This window comes from Alternaria ethzedia (genome assembly GCF_023757985.1).
Source record: "Alternaria ethzedia strain BMP 0044 chromosome Unknown scaffold_1, whole genome shotgun sequence".
In the NCBI taxonomy this organism is placed as follows: domain Eukaryota; kingdom Fungi; phylum Ascomycota; class Dothideomycetes; order Pleosporales; family Pleosporaceae; genus Alternaria; species Alternaria ethzedia.
In genome coordinates this window covers 2,161,011-2,176,986 of record NW_026056194.1, presented here as the reverse complement: position 1 = coordinate 2,176,986, position 15,976 = coordinate 2,161,011, and the positions used below count along the sequence as shown (strand labels likewise).

The 15,976-nt window shown below is 52.8% G+C and overlaps 5 protein-coding genes across 5 annotated transcripts; 2 read left to right on the top strand and 3 right to left on the bottom strand.

The window, feature by feature from the left end:
* Window positions 1–6,672: 6,672 nt before the first annotated feature.
* On the bottom strand, window positions 6,673–7,341 carry J4E87_000690 (uncharacterized protein; the record flags this gene model as incomplete). The annotated part of the gene is made up of 4 exons (XM_049372344.1): window positions 6,673–6,796; window positions 6,859–7,031; window positions 7,093–7,153; window positions 7,337–7,341. 4 exons carry the CDS (start codon window positions 7,339–7,341, stop codon window positions 6,673–6,675), a joined length of 363 nt encoding a protein of 120 aa, XP_049238478.1.
* Window positions 7,342–7,898: 557 nt separating this feature from the next.
* J4E87_000689 (uncharacterized protein) lies at window positions 7,899–9,975 on the bottom strand (the record flags this gene model as incomplete). Its single annotated transcript, XM_049372343.1, has 2 exons — window positions 7,899–9,101; window positions 9,769–9,975. 2 exons carry the CDS (start codon window positions 9,973–9,975, stop codon window positions 7,899–7,901), a joined length of 1,410 nt encoding a protein of 469 aa, XP_049238477.1.
* A 457-nt stretch (window positions 9,976–10,432) lies between these two features.
* J4E87_000688 (uncharacterized protein) lies at window positions 10,433–11,122 on the bottom strand (the record flags this gene model as incomplete). Its single annotated transcript, XM_049372342.1, has 3 exons — window positions 10,433–10,607; window positions 10,658–11,046; window positions 11,096–11,122. 3 exons carry the CDS (start codon window positions 11,120–11,122, stop codon window positions 10,433–10,435), a joined length of 591 nt encoding a protein of 196 aa, XP_049238476.1.
* A 410-nt stretch (window positions 11,123–11,532) lies between these two features.
* On the top strand, window positions 11,533–12,123 carry FIS1 (mitochondrial membrane protein; the record flags this gene model as incomplete). The annotated part of the gene is made up of 2 exons (XM_049372341.1): window positions 11,533–11,712; window positions 11,791–12,123. 2 exons carry the CDS (start codon window positions 11,533–11,535, stop codon window positions 12,121–12,123), a joined length of 513 nt encoding a protein of 170 aa, XP_049238475.1.
* Window positions 12,124–12,971: 848 nt separating this feature from the next.
* On the top strand, window positions 12,972–14,540 carry J4E87_000686 (uncharacterized protein; the record flags this gene model as incomplete). Its single annotated transcript, XM_049372340.1, has 3 exons — window positions 12,972–13,121; window positions 13,207–13,745; window positions 13,796–14,540. The coding sequence occupies 3 exons, from the start codon at window positions 12,972–12,974 to the stop codon at window positions 14,538–14,540; spliced, it is 1,434 nt and encodes a 477-aa protein (XP_049238474.1).
* Between the last annotated feature and the right edge of the window lie 1,436 nt (window positions 14,541–15,976).

Sequence of the window (15,976 nt, the reverse complement as noted above, 5' to 3'; positions counted from 1 at the left end):
TGAACCAGGCTTTTCGTTCGGTAGCAGTTGGGTCTATCGCGCAACGCCCACGGAAATCTAATTCTTTACTACTGTGCAGGGAGAGAGCTTGCCCGGCCGATCTGACGGCGCTTTTCGGCCATTCGCATCTTTGCCTGTGGTAATTGTATGGGAATGTAGGACGACCATACGACTGACTGGTTATGAACGCACTGGAAGCTTACCTTCCGTGAAGCTGAGGCGCATCTCGCCGTGCATGGTGTTCATATGTTGGTCGGCTTGGGGACTGTTTCCAACATCGTAACTCGGCAGAATGCGCCTGGCCCAACGTAATTGCGGGAAGAGGTAGCGTAGTGTGTGATTAAGGAGTCTACAATGTAGTCGGACGGTACAGCAGCCTCATTCGCATGTGCCCAAGGAAGGCGCATTTGCTGAGAAGACCCAAACAAGGGGCAGTTGGCAAAATCAGGGTCCTAAGTGATTACCTCATCACCTGGGCACCCACGCCGATCCGGGGCCTTTTGTCCCGCCCCACTCGAAATGAAAAAGGGCAGCTATGCCATCCACTCGCATCACAACACAGGAAACAAAGTTGGCTGACGTCCTTTAGCCATCGTTCTTCGACACATGATTAACATGGGGATCTTCAACTGTCAGATTACCGACAAGTCAGAACGCTCGGAGCAGTTGATCTCGTCCAGTCCGTGCTTTACCCGCTCGAACTCTGCCTAGGCATCGAAAACACCTGCGACACTTGATTCCGCCATGTTCGCCACCATTCATCAAGCTCCAAACGATACGCACGCCAGCTCTAAAGCATCAAATCCTGTCCATAAACTAAGCTTACTTACACCCGATAGCCTTCTGGGGAATCAGCACCATCGTCATTATGTTTGCCGCATCGCTACCTGAACAGCTTTTGTACGCACACGCAGAGGAATGTGTCATTCAATACCAGCAAACGGGTAGTCCCGAAAGCACGAACGACATCGCTTAAGCGCGCCACGCCCATGTGTCTCGATCCGAGGGTCAACGCCCCAAGCACCTAGGCAGCATGTGAAACATAGATCAGAATGCTATGCCTGAGGTGCCCAACGGTCTCGTATCTGGGAAAGGTCGAATCGATCCATCCATGTGGAGGACTCACTTTGTCTACCCATTTGGACCAGATGTAATAGCTAAGATGGTCTTGCAGATCGTCTGCTTCCAGAGCGACAAAGCCCAACGCCTCTTAAATTTGAATGGCCGATCGCCCGTACTTGTTGTCGATCTCAGCACCCTGTCGACCTCTCGCAGCTCTTGCCATGTCGCGCCTCCATTTCTGATGTGGCTGGGTCAACGTTCAAGAACTTTATACTTCCATTGGTGCGGAGCGGTGATATCGCAACAAGATGCACGCTTCGGGGCAGAGGAACAGTCTTGTACACGATCTTCAGAGTTTGTTTGCATCATCGTCCGTCCTATAGCAGCCTCGCGGTGATCTGAACATGCTGGATAGGCTGATACCACCACAAACCCGTCGCAATCTCACCCCATTGCTTCGATACGTGCGCCAAGCACAGCAATTTTGCGTCTCCAAACAACCAGTCTACTTCCAAGTTCTGTACCACTCCTCCGTAGTGAGTGGATGAATATCAGATCGGTTTGGCCGCCAGTCGCAGGTACAAGGACTGATGCTGTCCATCTCAAGGTATGCAGCATTGATGAAGCCTACAATGTTCATGGAAACCCCGAAATGCTCAAGTTGGTCCCGATTGAGTCTCTCGAATCGTAATGCAAGTTGCTCGTCTTGAGTCGACGGCAGGGGAGACCGGTGTTCAGGACTGAGTAGAATGTTGATCGAAGGTAGTGCAGATGCAGCTGCCATGATACCCATAGCGATCCGCTGTCGTCCTAGAATTAAGGCCGATCTTGCGACCCAAGCACAAACGCTATCGACATCGTGGTCTGAGGAATATCCGATTTGATGGATCCTCGTCCGAACATACGGTTTTGCGTCATCGTTCAGACTTTTCGCAAGATGCATCGACTGTGACTTTGGAAACTAGGGTTATTAGCTAAGGCCAATATCAGCAAGAAACGATCTGTAAAACGCACATTGATGTTGGAAATGTAACAGAGCGCATACAGGAGCTTTTGTAGCCCACACAGGTCGACAAATTCCATTGTGCCAATGACCTTGACGCCTCCATCCTGGATCCATTCACGTATGGCTTTGTTGACAAGGGGAAGTGCTTCTTGATAAACCTGATGACATGCTCTGAGTATGGCGGTTGAGACAGAGTGCGAGATCAGCGTGATTCGTTCTTCACTATTCCGATGACCAACGTTCAAATGATTGGTGGAGCGCGGAAGTCGTTCATATACCATCAAGCGAATATCCTTTGGAAGATCGAGAAAACGGAAAGGTTCCGGAGTCGCTCCATTTGACGCCATCGCCATGTTGACGGGTGACTGCAGTCGCTACTGTCGGCGAGTACTCTGGAAGGTGGTGGGTGAAGTCGTGGCAGCGACCAGAGAATCGCTCGAGCCATGTTTGCGCTCACTAGCGCCATTGTGGTGCCTAAAGCACGGGCGACGGGCACGTGGGCGTACGCTTTCGGTGTTACAAGCGCTTAGCCTACGACTGTACACGACCAGCTTTCGCTTTCCATCTCACCATCGGCATGCATCGACTTAATCAAGCCCAGCCCGCTACTGCTATCAACGCTGTGAGCATGACTACGCTAGCGCCCTTTCAGTTCCTCAGTCTCCCTAAAGAACTCCGACTCATGGTCTACGAGCGCCTACCACGGCAGATCAAGCACCACCACGTTATCGAACCCTCCAGCTCTAAAGGATGTCTTGTTCTCATCACGCGGTGTCTTCCGGTCGCAATACTCGCGACCTGTAAACAGGTCAACGCGGAAGCGAGCGCAATCGTACACAAGATCCAAAGAGACTTCATTTTGAGTGAAGGAGTTAGATTCATCGTGAACCGCCAACTCGTCCGTCACAAGAAATTTCCAATGCTACTCCACGATTTGGTGTATATTTGGTACACTCAGCAAAGACTGGATTCACTGGGGGCTCTTATGCGCAATACTCTCCGGTGTCATCTTGGACGCCGCCCGACTGAATCGGACATTCACACGATGGCCGCAAAGTTCAACGCTCAGACGCGGCAGCAAATAGCCTACACGAAGGATACCTCAGAGCCCTACGCACGGGTACCACTCCGATTCATAATGGTAGATGACTTGGGAAGTACAAGAAGTTTGGAGAAGAAGACGAAGAGCTGTGCTAGGATCTGTAGTAGGCTTAGTCGGCTCTGCACTCCCCACAACATCCTGGTGATCGTTTGCGACGGCCTTCTACCAGCGAACTCGTATACCACTTCAGGTTTTGACCGAGACGCCATTCCCACGCTGATGGGTCTCAAGTATTGGGATAAAGACAGCGTCGACGTCAGGGAGCTTCCAGTCGTGCATGGCAATTGGCACGATAGTTGGATGGAATGATTAGCTTCTCGATATATTTAGATGAAGTGACGTGTTGGAATAGAAGCGACCCTATGAGGGGATCAATCTCTATCCCATCGTTACTCTGCTATGGTTACATGTCAGTTTCGGCTCGGCGTGTGTATCAGAACCCGAGAGAATTATCTGATTCTCTTTTCGGTCATGCCTCGCTTTCAGGAGGCGAATCGGGATGCCAACGAGAAAGCTGTAGCCCATTTCCAGGCGCTCGCTGATAAGCACAAATGCACTGTAAGCCAGCTTGCCCTGACCTGGCTACTGAAGCAGGGCGACGATGTTATCCCCATACCAGGTAACGAAGCGCATCGAGTGTCTCGAGCAGGAAGGGGCGAGCATGGAAAGCAATCTGAGCGACGAGGACGAAAGGGAAATTCGCGCGTTTGCGAACGATGCGGAGGTCAAGGTGACGGCGCAGTCGGCACAGTTCTCCGACTATTTGTATTGCGATACGGTCGGACAGCAGATGACCGGATGCTACATTCACATGCGCTTTGATATTCCAGATAGCTATATAGTGTGACTTCTAAACTACGCCTACGTATATCAATCATCAATGATGGCCCTGATTCTAGCACTGGCACAATAATAGAAGAAGATATGTTCTAGCTAGCTACACTTATCGGCAAAATGAACACTTCAACAAATTGTTGTCTGTCGCGTATGGGTAGCATAACATTGATTGGAAAGTACATCAAGATGAGCTCGGCGCATACATGATCAATCAGGACAAATCTATCATCGCTGACCGTATCACACCATCATAGCACCGTGCATGTCCTCCCGAACAGCACTCATGCGCCTGCTACGCGCTTTGTCAGGTGTCTGCATACCGTCGGAGTACTGCTCTCCACTCAAACGATGACGATTGAAAAGCGGTGGAAGCAGGAAGTTTTGTAATGAACGGACGCGCACGTGCGTCCCATCAGCGTAGTATGATGACGGCGCGCGGGATGAAGGTACTCGAATAGGCATTCCAGCACCGAACGGCGAAGTTGGGATGAATGAGTAGCGGAAGGACGGGTGTCGGAAGCTATTTGGCTCTGCTTCGTATAGTTTGTCGTCATTGCGAGCAGGTGGGGTATGTCGCGTTGTGAAGGTTGCGTTTGTAGAAGGATGTTCCAGGCTGTCTTCCCTCTCGCGATTTCTGTCGATATATTAGTGGAGTTCTCAGTTAGTATTTGGAGATACTGACTTGCACATCTCGCAAGGGCGTGACGTGGTCTTCATTCTGAACGGGTACATTTCCAATGTAGCCATGACACCAATGCAGGTCAGTGCCATCATGATACCGGGATGGACTCCGTAGAACCAGAACTCGAGCCAGGAATGTTTGTCGAAGGTCTTCATTGTGACAATATGTGAGAGCGTAGTTTGAGGCTCAAGAGGTACTGCCGGAATGGGGCAGTTGAAGTTGCCGCTATGATTGTAAAGCACCGAGCTGACATCGCGGCGAGCTTGTGGGTCACTTTAACTCCCGCGAGGCTACAACCAACAGTTCGGCGACCTGCCAGTCCCGCAAGGCTCCTACCGTCCCACACGACGGAGATTCATCACACTACGGGGTCTTTATGCGAGGCTGAGGCAGTGTTCCGTTGCTACTTTGGGACTGAACTGGTCTCCCGGCGTCGTTGTATGCCGTGATAGGCTGGATATTATGGTGATTTGGTTCTTGATTCGTGGGTGATTAGGAATTGAATTGATCATCCTGATCCAACTGTCCCAGTTGGCAAGGTTGGTGACGGGGTTCGAAGGCTTTGAAACACCACCAGAATCCGTCGTGGGGTGCTACACTTCGGACACTCCGATAACAGGCCGTTCGAGTTCGCCCGAGCAGTGAGTACCAGTTATATTCCGCGACGTAATGAGTTGTAGAAGTCTAAACTGTGATACCAAGCTTGGCGAAAGAGAAAGGGTCGTGATGTCTCAGACGAAGGCTGTTGTCGAAAACCTCTTCCCATTTCCTGACACCCGTACAAAGCCTGCAAAGAGACTCTGGAACACAACGGACTCACCGAACAAAGCCACCAGAGCGCTACGATCTCGTTTGAGATTGAGTTGGGATGAAAGCAAAGCACGATGATCTAATCCGAACCTGTACTTGGTTCATTCTTGTCCGCGAATGATGACATCCCGAAGATATGTGATAATGTAGAGCACGCAGCCCTGATCTCAGACGCAGTGGTCATTCTCATGCGGTGGACAATGTGCCATCCAATGGCATTCTAAGTTGCGTCGGGCGTAGGGCGTCCTGGGGGTGTTGAGTTGGGCTCAACAGGCATCCATGGATTTAGGTGTATCGTGGGCGGACCGCACTTTCGCTTGCATTCAGCAGCCGATATCGATGATTAGAAAACATAGCACATGTGAACTGATGTCGTTAAGATTGTAGGCAGCCTCGAAAGTCATGAACAAAAGTCATGAGCGATGGCCCAAACGACGATGAAAGTATGCACCGCGCATTGGCCAGCCAATCAAACTCTGCTGCCCAAGACATGCCGTCTTCCGCGGTTTTGACATGTAACTTCGCTGCGTACGTACTTCGTAATCCAGGACGCGCTGCTAAAGAGTCGAGGCTGCTCCGTGTCGACGTGAAAGATTGTGATGTGACATCCAGAACCACAGGCGATCGATGTGGGTCAACGTGGGGCAGTTCCGTTCCGGGTTAGTACCAACACCTGCGGCGGTTGTACCCGTCCCTCCTGCATTCTTCATCTCCTTTCACACTGCACCATCGGCGCTGTCGATAATAATGCAACAACCATTTATCCCGTCACACTCGCAATTTCGCGCTTCGACTGTAATCGATGATCGCAATACCTGACTAATTGGAACTTGCTACTGCATCGCTCGATCACTTGGCGATGGCCCATTCGTGGTTACTTGTACGCGTTATGCGACTCGGCAAAACACCAGTTTTGTCGCGCACTGGAGACACATGTGTTTGTACGATTGAAAGTATTATAATTATGTACCCCATCTCGTATAACAGTCTATCCGCGCTGACCCGGAACTCCAGCCTTCGCAAATAGATAGACCGAGTCGCAAAGTACCGCTGTAGCGCTTACTGCGATCATGCTACACCCATCTTGTCTTCAAGCCACCAAGCACACTCAAGCTGCGCAAGCCGTATCAAGCTGAAAACACCCAAAGAAATCCAGTCTGCACAAGCCTCCATCTATATTTTCGTGCAGTACGCGCTATGGATCTTGTAGTCGAACGTGCCCAGATCTCCAAACACCGACGCCTGGTCCTTGCTGCCACATTCCATCTTCTGGCCGTTGGAAGGACAGTCGTGACCGCTAGTGGAAGTTAGTTTCCAACGCTCTTTCCAAGTAAAAGGAGACTGATGGTCATGACGTACGTGTAGAACTTGCAGTGGTAGCCCTTCTCAACGGTGACGCTGCGGATCTTGCCATCGAAGTTGCCAAAGATGTTGTCTATGTCGGTGCAGAAGTCGTTGGCGGGAATGGCGGTTGACCGGCCATTGAAGTTTTTGTCGGTGAAGATGGTGGCCCCGCGACCGTCCGCTGCAGCCTGTAAAATGTTAGTATCATGGGTAGAAGGATGGTTTGGTGTGGTAGTCTTCGTTACTTACGGTCGGTACAGCAGCGACAAGCGTGCTCAAGAGAGCTAAGACGGGGATGAAGAGCTGCATTCTGTGGGTTCTATCTGGTTGATGGTTCCTGGAAATCGAGAGATCGTCGAGACTAAGTAGAGGGTGGGAGTTGCGGGTTTATTTCGGCGGAGGCGTAGGTTCTTTAATATAGGGAGGGCGCGGGCAGAGAAGGAGCGAGGCGTGGTCATGACTGCTTATGACGCTAGCCTGTATTTAGATGAACAGCATTCTTTGTCCCTAATGAGTGAAGCGACTGTGGTCCAAGCTTCCAAATCGAGCAAACGCTGCATTTGTCTATGCTTGTATCGTGAAAGCTAACGGTATTCTGGTGGTAGGCTAGTTGTTTATATTGCGGCGCAGGTGCTCCCGCAGTTCGGTAGGATAGCCGCATCAGGAAGTTTGTAAGATCCCTCGTCCAACTCGCACTAGATGAGGCGCGGATGTGCCCAACACAACCGGAATAGCACGATGACTTGTCGAAAGATTGGCAAACTCAGAGTATCGATAAATGAGCCCGTTAACGATTGGGCGCCTTTTCCTGTCAGGTAGTACTGTTCCATGCCTTCGCGAACGTTGTTGTGAGCCTTCATCAGAGGGAGTAGATGAGCGGGACCAGGTATATGAATGCCGTAAGTACTGCTATCGAGCTCTTTGATAATGCGACATAAAGCGATGGAAATGGCTAATCATGATAATACCGTCGCCTTCACTTCGACAGTGTCGTGCTACCCCGTCGCAACGACACACCCTCCATAATGGTACATCTCCTGGGTATGAGCTGACACTCACTCAATGTAAATGGTTTCTTCATCACCTGGGCGTGGTATTACATCATCCCGCCCCATTTCCCTCGTGAGCCCAGTCTTCTTTGATCGGATCAAACAATCTCTGTCTGTAGCGCCAATCCTCCTGTAATGGTCTCCGACAGCCTGGAGGACCATAAAAGCAGGACACCAACCGACTTCCCAATGTCCGCCCACTTCATATCGACCATTGAGAGGTACTGCTTTGACAGGATCTGGCGAGACAGCATCTGTGAGTTCAGTGTCGAGCCACACTTCGAAAACTACTTCAGTTTCATCTCCAATAACACCAGTGTGCTGAAAAACGATTGAAGACCTGTCCTCTGATTTCTCTCCACGCTTCTGGAGTTCGCCGGACATCAAAGAGGCCGTGTAGAACGATCCTGTAAGTCGCAGAGTAGGACCGGAGCCCTCGGGCAAAGGGTCGTATCGACTCTCCATCTGGTTGTCTGAAGTCAACCAACGTCCATCCGTTGTGAGGACCTCGGCGACGAAGCTTCGGTCATTCCTGTGAGTATTGACCTCTATCAATTTGTGACCAGTTGTTGCTACCCACGACCAACTCAAAAAATTTGTTCTTTTTCGGCCAGGATAAGGCCAGCTGCGCCACTCTAAGGAGAGCTGGGTATTGGGGGTAGAAGCCGAGACCCTAGCAACTATACCCCAAAAGTGAAGGTCGACAAGCTTTTCTAAAGTTCCGGTACAAGCGTTGAGGATGTCGCCCTCGAAGGACAACTTTCTCTTTGAGTAGTTGTTCAACACGTGGGCGATACGAGATTCTTCTCTACTATCTAGCGGAAAACCTGGATAATCGTTTTTCATGTAAAAGCTGTGGTCGTCGATTCCAGGTCGCTGTACAGACTCTTGCCATGTTCCACGGTCACATGAGTATAAGACTTCGCTGTCGGTGAAGACGAGTCTACGTGTTGCCAGATAGCCCTCCTGGTGGGTCCAGCCTCTCTCACCCCACACTGTGTCGTTCAATTTCCAATCTACTTCAAACATCTCGATCAAGTGTACGCCTGTGTCTAGTTCGATTATTCTTTGTGCTTCACGGGGTCTCGAAGAAACACCCGGTAGTCCGTAATGGGACGTACTGCCCGCTGCAGCAATAATGACCAGCTCTGACTCGGCGTAGATGCGACCCATGAGCTTGATCTGGGCTTGTTTGTGAGTCTCGTCTGACTGATGTATACACTAAGCTTGTATCTTAGTACAGGTCACACAATCCATCGCTGGCGCAGCTACGTACCAGTTGATCTACCCAGAGATATCTGTAACCCGATTTCAGTGTGACGGTGATAGCGTCACGTACCGTCGCTGGAAATTCGTTCGGCTCTTTTGGTGTAATTTCCACACCACCCCATACGTAGGATAAGGCTATGTAACGGAAGGCAGTGTCGTCGGGTGCAGTGACGACTTTCTCAGCCTTGCAATCAAAGACTCGGAGGCCAGGAATGGATGAAGAGAAGTTAGGGTTACACTTCGTGTGATGATGGCGTTTGCAGTGTCGTAGCCAATGTCGAAGGATTTCGTAGTCTATTCGTTCTGGTGCGAGCTTACGGAGGACGTAGTGTTGAGTATGCGCACGCGCGTCTTGTAACACATATCTCGAACCTCCCGCCACGAGATATGGATTATGGTGTGTCCAATCGTCCTGAGGAGTAACATGGGGACGGCCATGCGAACGCCACAACTTGTAGCAGGTACAATCCACTTGAAGGGTCCGACTGTAGTCAGAGCTCAGTAATTGACAAAGTGGACAAGATGATGCAGACAGCTCCTGGCTCGACTCGGGGATGTGCAACGATTCTAGATCGCGGTAGCAATGGTACGAAGCTTCATTAGGTACAAGAAGCGACCAATCTATGCCAGCGCAACGTTCGCACAGATTGCCCTGAGGATGGGCTTTCTTGTATTCGACGTACGGGCGTCGAATTCTTTCCAGCATGGCATCTTCTCTCGTTTCCTGTTCTTCCTCTTCGGAAATGAAGCTGGGTTCTTCGTCAACCGGGCTGGATACCGGGGGGAGTGTTGTGTCGTCCTGTAATCCATCCATCCTGCTGTAGATCGTCGCGACCTCGCGCGCTTGTCGATAATTGTCCTTGAAGAATGAGCGTGAAGTGAAGATAACAGTGAAGCTACGCGGCAAGTAAGCAGATGAGAGAGTGTTAAAGACACCGCACAGCCTGGTCTGTAGATTAGGCTGTCACGTTGCTGACAAACAGCCTTGCATGGTGGCTTGCACGCCATCATGACGAGCTGCATACTGAATACGACTGCCACAAACGAGTTGCGTTGCGGGCAACGTGAACGAGGGTCCGGAAAAACAAGACATCGAGTACACCTGCTGTGCCATGCATTGTTATCCACCCGAATGTAAAGATTGCGTTATGTACCTAAAAACGCTATAAACACAGAGGTATCTCAGAAAGCAAGTCATAATCGAACACCTAATCATCCAATTTGCACACTGCACTTCTGCGTCCAGCGCAATGACAAAACACGCATCCAGCCTACATCGTCCGCCAGAAATAGTTTGTGTAGAAATGTCGTGAGAACTTGGGGTCAATGTTGACGACATGCACATCCCCCTTCGTCGCATTGCGCACGACAGCCTTGTTGTACTCGCCGGTAGTGGGGTCGGCTTCGACGTCGATGCCGAGAGTGCGGTAGAGTTTGAGCTTCAATCTGGAGTCTAAGTCAGTACCTGCGTTCTCACAATCATCGGTAGAACTTACACTGTCGCATCCTCACCCGCCCTAGGTTCAACACCCCCTTCAACACCCTCCTCTTCCAACTCGCCGGCCACGCCCCCTAGCCTCGCGAGATCGCTCTGCAGCCTCTCGCCCTCAATCTCCAGATCACTCGCCTGCTTCGCGATCTTGAATTTCTCGGTGTCTAGCCGCAGTATCTCCGCCGCATGGTTTGTGGGGTTATGCTGGCTGAGGGTGTGGTTGTGGTTCGCGGAGAGGGTTTGGTGTGTCCGGTTCAGCGCGCTGAGGGAAGATTGGATGGAGCGTAGGTGTTGGGTGCGGAATTCGCTGAGGGTGCTGAGGGATTCGTTTATGCGGTGGAGCGAGGTTTTGTCATTGGCGATCTTGAAATGCGATGTGCATTGCGCGATGAGCTGGGTATTGTTAGGGAGGAGCGTATGTGTGTTTGGAGAGGGTGCGTACGGCAGCGGGGTCTTCGTCGAGAAGCATGTTGGGCTATTTGGTGTCGCGTGAAGTTTGTGTGTATGGTACGATTGTTTCAAGTGTTGTGGGATGTTTGCGCAATCGTTTAGTATCGTCTTTGGTGATGTCTATCGCGACAAGGCCATGGTGTTGATGTTCTTGTTTGGATGGCCCGTGCCAAGTCGCGTGCATGGCAACCGCGACCAAGTGGCGGAAGGCGCAGGCGTAGCGTGGCGCATGGCCGGCAGCCACGAGGCGGCGGCGTACGTCACGGTAAAAGATCGCCCGCTCGGCCTGCAGCTGGAGCTTTCACGAGACAGCCCGTAGTTTGACGCTTACCACTTGCACTAACCCATCCTCACGATACCAACTTCCGCCTCCCCCAGAGCCGACTTCTCAGACCTCTCTAATTTTCTTGCGCAACACAAACAGCCGCCATGCCGCCGTCATTACCATGTGAGTGGGATAACGACTTCTGGGCCGACGAACGCTCATTCCCCTTAGATGCCGCCGATGTCGAGTCGCCGCTCAAGCCAGAGGAGCTGCAGGTTCTGCGCGCGCAGTACGAGAAGGAGGGCGAATACGTTGGTCTGCAGACGAAGTTCAACTACGCATGGGTACGGCTTCCCCGCGCCTCGTCACATTTGCACATGCGCACGGCACCACCCGCAACAAGCAAGCTCATGGTATTCTAGGGTCTGATCAAATCCACCTCCCGTCCCGACCAACAGGAAGGAGTGCGCCTCCTCTCAGAGATCTTCCGCAACTCGCGCGAGCGCCGGCGCGAATGCCTCTACTACCTCGCCCTCGGCAACTACAAGCTCGGCAACTATGCTGAAGCCCGACGGTACAACGAGCTGCTGCTGGAGTTGGAGCCCGCAAACCTCCAGGCCGGAAGCTTGAAGGGTCTCATCGACGAAAAGGTGGCAAAGGAGGGGCTTGTGGGCGCCGCTATTGTGGGAGGAATCGTGGTCGCGGCGGGCGTGGTGGGGAGCCTCTTGCTGAGGGGTGGCCCTCGAAGATCGTGAACAGGTGCCGTCGTCGCGAATCTGACATGCGCAGCGTCGTTTGGATTACAGGCCCGCAGTCATGTTGATGAGTACATGCATAGGCGTTTGTGGTTTCTATACCTTTGGCAGGGAACGTATGGTTAATAGCAATTTTTGATATCTGTAGTATACACAAAGCTCTCCTACCAAGCAAGCGATAGCACTGACCACCTTATCGCGCGACGTACTGTTGGATTGCTGCGGGCGACAGTCTTTGGCTGATAGAAGGCCTCAGAACTAGATGGAACACGGAAGAAGCGGACAGAGACAACTGGTCGGACAAACGTAGAGTCAGAGCAAGACAATCAACCGCTGCCGCGTTCAAGAAGACGCGCAAGCGACTTTGCCCCCGTCTCCATTCCACGTCTTTCCTCATAACTTCTTGACCCACGAGGCAAAGTGCTGAGTTAGCTTCGCCCAACTCGAGATACCGCGGGACAAATCGCTAGACCCCACCACCCCTGCACACCGAACAACGTCATTCCGGTGTCTGACAGCTTGCGCGCGAAACAACCTTGGAACTATCACTTACGGGTAGCCTCGCCTGAGATCTCCCTCTACGCCAAACTTCCCTGAATCCTCTCCGCAATTCACTGCGATACCCCCTACCTGTCTGCTGTCGCAGCTCGCCACCATCACCTGTACTGGCAACGGCGCGTGATAGGTTCTTGACTTGAATTGATTCTCTTCCGCGCCTGCTCCCGACACAAGGCCGTAAGTCGGCGTCCGTTGCTCGAACGTTATTTCCATGCTGACATATCTCATCCAGTGTCCTTGAACCTCACCCTACTACCCTACGTCTTATCACACGCCTCACGCCTGCGACCATGGACCAGTCGACCAACCAGGATGCGCCGTCAGGAAACCCGCGGCCCGGGCATCGCGACATGATGTTTTGCCACGAGTGCGCCGACGAGTGGTATCGAGACGAACACGGCCTCTCGTGTCCAGAATGCGGCTCCGACTTCACCGAGATTGTGAGTTCAGCCGCCAAATCCAGCCTCCAGCCCGTCAGACACGACGCGAAGCGGATATGCACCGAATTCCGCTGACACCGACTAGATCGAAGATAACAACGACCCAAGAGATGCTGCCCCCGGGATGTTTGGCCATGACGGCGACGACTCCGACTCCCTCCCCGATCTCGAGCATGCCCCACCACAATTAAACCCTCACCACAACCCATGGCAGACCGACGATCCGGAGGAGGGCGACATTAGCAATGTCAGATTCACAGAAACTGGTCCGGGAAGGTACAACCTGCAGGCTACCGTTACACGATCCGTATCGCCCCAGGGCGGCATGGCGGTGCCTGGGTCAATAGGAGGATTCATGGCCATGTTGAACGGGCTCACCGGGGCAGCTATGCGACCACAAGGGCAACAACCAGGTCAGCAACCGGGTCAAGGGGAGGGTCTGTTCTCTGGCGCTGGACCAGGCACAGGCCCAAACCAGTCTGCTTTCCAAGAAGCTCAAACCCAGGGTCACGAAGGAGGACCTCAGGTCCGCGGAGGGAGCTTCACATACCACGGTGGCGCTCGACTGTTCCCCGGCAATGGAAACCACCCAGGCCAGGCCGAGCCTGTGGATGAGATCACCAAGTAAGCAGGAGCGAACCGCCATATTTGGAAGCCGCTAACAAGCCAAACAGTGTCATGACTGGCCTCATGGCTGCCTTTGGAGCACCACCTCCTCGCGTCCACGCCCACAACCACCCACTCGGCGGCGCTGAGGGTACTTTCCGCGGCGAACACAACCATGGCGCTGGCGAGCAGTTCGCGGGTCACCCTATCCTACAACTATTCTCCTCTATGGGTATGATGGGCGGCCACGCTGGCAACATGGGAGATTTTGTCTACTCTCAAGAAGGCCTAGACCGCATCGTCTCCCAACTCATGGAGCAAACCTCGACGAGCAACGCGCCCGGTCCGGCAACACAAGCCGACATCGATAAACTCCCGCGTACCCACATCACCGAAGAGATGCTAGGCGACGAACACAAGGCCGAATGCAGTATATGCATGGACGAGGTCAACATCGGCGAGCAGGTGACGCTACTGCCATGCAAGCACTGGTTCCACCACCCATGTGTCTCCGCGTGGCTGCTCGAGCACGACACCTGTCCACATTGTCGAAAGGGTATTACCAAGGGTGGCGAGGGCCAGGCGAACAACCCTGCGTCTGCAGACTCACAGACGGATCGTACGTCCCAGATGCCGGGTTCCTTCACTCCTTCCGGCTCGGGCACGTTCAATGATCCCTACGTCGTTCCCGCAGGATCCCCACCCCCACCGTCCAACGGTCAAGGCAGCTCGTCTGATAACGCAAATGCAGGCTCGGGCAACGGTGGCATCAGTGACCGGATACGCAGGGGTCTGTTTGGATCTCCGCAATAGGGATAAAACCCTTTTGTCGGTAATATCAAGCTAATCTTCATGTATATGCCAGGGCGGGACCGGTTCAGGAGGAGTAGAGAGGTACTGCGCGAGGCTAGACAAGTCCGCCGTGAACTTCGCTCCGGTTCTGAGTCGACCGAGCTTTTATCACCGGAGATTGTCCTCAGTGGCAGACCCAATACTGAAGGGGCCCGCCGCGTATCTTCCTTTCTTAGTCCACGGGCTCGGACGCAGCGGTCAACCTCTGGAGGTGGCCCTGAGAATCCAAGCGAGTCCACTCCACAGACCACGTCTCCAGATGGCACTGCGCAACCGAGCGGGCCTTCGACGCGACGACACATACGGCGATCTGCTCGTTCAAGCACAAGGCGTCAACGGTCCGCTTGAGTTTGCGTTGGCGTCGGTACATGGGTTTAGTGGTGGGCATTGATGTGTTTTCTTCCCCACGCGTTTGCTCAGTGGATGCTGCATGTATATAGTTTTCCTTATCCTCCTTAGACATCAGTGTGCATAGTCATGGCGTTAACGATTGGGGTATACATCCACGGATGGGAGTTTTCATAGTTCGCGAGCGTCAATACCATTGCTATCATGAGTTACCTGAGCCTAGAGAACCCGAGAACATTCCAGTATTGTCGTTCCTCACAGATCGCCCATGACTGCAATTGCCGTTGCCACTTTACAATCACATGTCAAATCAGAGAACCCTCCCAACCGGCGGTGTCGCCTCGACAACGCAGCCGGAAGACTTTTTCTGCCGTGATTTACGTCCTCACGCGCCACGATACGACGTTGATGCGAAGAGGCGGTGGAGCTTCACGCGCGAGTGCTGACCTGGCTAGCGCGCCGCCTTGTCAACGGGTGGGGTGCGGTTATGCAGGGCCAGTCCGTGAAATGACTAGGTTCTGGGGTGCAGTGGTTTTGCGGTGAAGAGACTGCACGACGCAAGGTGATATGAAGTGCACTCGAGCTAAGAGGGGAGGAGGTTGGGGAAACTACGATCACAGCCACTTTCGGGCTTTGAAGATGCCCAGGTGGCCTTCGGCGAGGTAGCCGGAGTTTGAGGATGGCAACGTGACGGTCCGAGAGAGGATTGGCGAGGCGAATGGACTGACTGGGCATGGCAAGAAATAATTCAGCGGACCCGATCGAACAACGCATCAACGCATCGACCGCCCATCACGGAAAGGCCCTGCATGACAATTGCGCGCGCGTCCAGAGTGTCCTTGTCTCAGCAGAGTCGAGGCGACCAGTCGGCACGACACTTTGCCCCAACTCTGAGACGAAACGTTTTTGCAAAAGGAAAGACCGTGTTCCTGCAAGCCATTGGGGTTCGCATAACATCAGATCATGCCGAGTCACACGTCGACGCGCCCGTGACCGTGCGCGGAGCCCTACGCTGGAGCCCACGATCTCCGACGATGATGTGCTGGCTA